Source organism: Tupaia chinensis, unplaced genomic scaffold (genome assembly GCF_000334495.1).
Source record: "Tupaia chinensis unplaced genomic scaffold, TupChi_1.0 Scaffold140356_1, whole genome shotgun sequence".
Classification (NCBI taxonomy): Eukaryota; Metazoa; Chordata; class Mammalia; order Scandentia; family Tupaiidae; genus Tupaia; species Tupaia belangeri.
Window position 1 is genome coordinate 1,133,336 of NW_006200233.1, and position 2,651 is coordinate 1,135,986.

The 2,651-nt window shown below is 56.7% G+C and overlaps 1 protein-coding gene across 1 annotated transcript in view; it reads left to right on the forward strand.

The window, feature by feature from the left end:
- Nucleotides 1-2,208: 2,208 nt before the first annotated feature.
- LOC102472500 (olfactory receptor 2W3) overlaps nt 2,209-2,651 on the forward strand; it is a 1,319-nt gene continuing 876 nt past the window's right edge. Inside the window, exon 1 of the mRNA XM_027766047.1 lies at nt 2,209-2,648. Within this exon, the coding sequence (XP_027621848.1) occupies nt 2,220-2,648 (429 nt within the window). The 5' untranslated portion in view covers nt 2,209-2,219. The remainder of the gene's footprint in view (nt 2,649-2,651) is intronic.

A 2,651-nucleotide genomic window follows, 5' to 3' on the forward strand; every position in this document is an offset into this window, starting at 1 on the left:
GTGAAAGCCAGGACCGCTCTGGCCGTGGGGAGAGGTGATTCTGGAGCTGCAGCGTCTCGCCGGCCTGGGGAGGCCCAGGTGGGTCTTCAACCCCGACGGCCACAGAGGCCACGCCGGCCTCCTGACACACCCGCTCCATGCACAGCCTGGAGCACCCACAGTGGAGGGTGGAGCAGTGTCCTGTCCAAGGCAGGTTAGGGACTGAGCTGCGAGTGTTTTACACGATCCGACCTTGGGAGTGAGCGCCTTTGACGCATCTGAGGAAACTAGAGCTCACTTCTTCAATCACATAACGCTCTCAAGGAGCTCTGATCCCCAAGGACTGACAGGATTGTGAGATTTTTCTAGTGTGAGGTGGGTTTTGTTTGTTTGTTTGTTTTTAGCTTTTTGCCACAGGGCATGTGCTGGCAAGAGAAAGGGAGAGACAGTGAGAGCAACAGTGAGAAATCACCCCCGGGGTGCCACCACACCACAGTAACCCCTTCTCCTCCATTCTACTCCTGGAATGTGGGTGCACACGCACAAGCACCCAGCATCAGTTTCAAGCTGCCAGACCCAGGACTTGAACTGAAGTCAGCCATGTGGGAGTCCAGCACCTTAGCCACAATGCCAGCTGCTGGCCTATGAAGAAGTTTTTATGAAGTCTACATCTATGATTTTGAGTTGATACATCAGTTTGAAATATATGAAAAACTGATATACCTGGATTTTTTTATTTCACAATTAGTCCTTTCTTGGAGAAAAAGAGAATATGATGTTTTCAAAGAAATGCAGTAGCCTTTGTCAGCACATTCAGATGTCCAGGCCTGGCCATGGTGACTGTCACTGGTAGCCTCTGCTGCTTGGAGGCTGAGGGAGGCCCAGGCTGGCTCCCCACCCACCCCGAAAGTCAGACGCGGTGGGCCTGGGCTCCCTTGGGGAGCAAAACTGTGACACGGTGAGGTAAATCAAGGTTGTTTTTAGAATTTGTATCTTTTTAAAACTTGATGTTTTAAAAAGGTGGCCAGGCGAGGTCTCAGGGAGCCAGGCGAAGTCACGGGGAGCCAGGCTGAAGTCAGCCATGTGGGAGTCCAGCACCTTAGCCACAATGCCAGCTGCTGGCCTATGAAGAAGTTTTTATGAAGTCTACATCTATGATTTTGAGTTGATACATCAGTTTGAAATATATGAAAAACTGATATACCTGGATTTTTTTATTTCACAATTAGTCCTTTCTTGGAGAAAAAGAGAATATGATGTTTTCAAAGAAATGCAGTAGCCTTTGTCAGCACATTCAGATGTCCAGGCCTGGCCATGGTGACTGTCACTGGTAGCCTCTGCTGCTTGGAGGCTGAGGGAGGCCCAGGCTGGCTCCCCACCCACCCCGAAAGTCAGACGCGGTGGGCCTGGGCTCCCTTGGGGAGCAAAACTGTGACACGGTGAGGTAAATCAAGGTTGTTTTTAGAATTTGTATCTTTTTAAAACTTGATGTTTTAAAAAGGTGGCCAGGCGAGGTCTCAGGGAGCCAGGCGAAGTCACGGGGAGCCAGGCGAGGTCTCGGGGAGCCAGGCGAAGTCACAGGGAGCCAGGCGACGGTGTAGGTCACCGGGAGCCAGGCGAGGTCACGGGGAGCCAGGCGAGGTCTCGGGGAGCCAGGCGAAGTCACGGGGAGCCAGGCGAGGTCTTGGGGAGCCAGGTGAGGTCACTGGGAGCCAGGCGAGGTCACGGGGACCAGGCAGCTGTCAGAGCCTGGTGAAGCAGGACTGCAGCCAATGAGGGAAATGCCAGGTGAGTGACCCATGGCTCTAGGGAGAGTACACAGACATTAACAGTTATTTTTGGCAGAATTTGAAATTCAAAGCAAATAAAAGAAGCCAGTAAAAAGAAATAGGTTTGGGGGCCATCCAGGTGGCCTGGTGGTTAAGGTGCTGGATCCCACATGGCTGGCTGTGGTTCAAGTCCTGGATGTGGGCTTGAAAACCGCCTCTGGCACATTTGCATGAGTGCCCAAAGGCCTGGCGCACGGAGGAGGGAGGTGGTGTGGCCGCGTCCCCCGGAGGTTGATGCTTTCCCTGCTCCTTCCGTCCACCCAGCACAGGCAGGTCTCCGGAACCCGTCGTCAAGTGCAGAACCCTGGAGCTCCAGGGGCTCCCGTGCGAGACTCCTGATGTGACCCTGCCTCTGGGAATCCCTGCTGCTGCCTCAAGCCTGCAGCGGCTCCCAGCTTCCCGCACGCGCCCATGGCCAACCGCAGCTGCCAAGGGCACTTCATCCTCCTGGGCTTCTCGGACAGGCCGGACTTGGAGCGGCCGCTCTTCGTGTTCGTGCTCATCTCCTACCTGGCGGCCCTCGTGGGCAACCTCCTCATCGTGCTGGTGTCGCGCCTGGACTCCCGCCTGCACACGCCCATGTACTTCTTCCTCACCAACCTGTCGCTCCTGGACCTGGGCTTCACCAGCAGCGCCATCCCGCAGCTGCTGGTGCACCTGCGCGGCCGGGCCCGCGCCATCAGCTGGGCGGGCTGCGCCGCGCAGCTCTTCCTGTTCCTGGCGCTGGGCGGCGCCGAGTGCGTGCTGCTGGCCGCCATGGCCTACGACCGCTTCTGCGCCGTGTGCCGGCCGCTGCGCTACGCCGTGCTGCTGCGACCCGCGCGCCGCGGCGGGCTGGGGGCG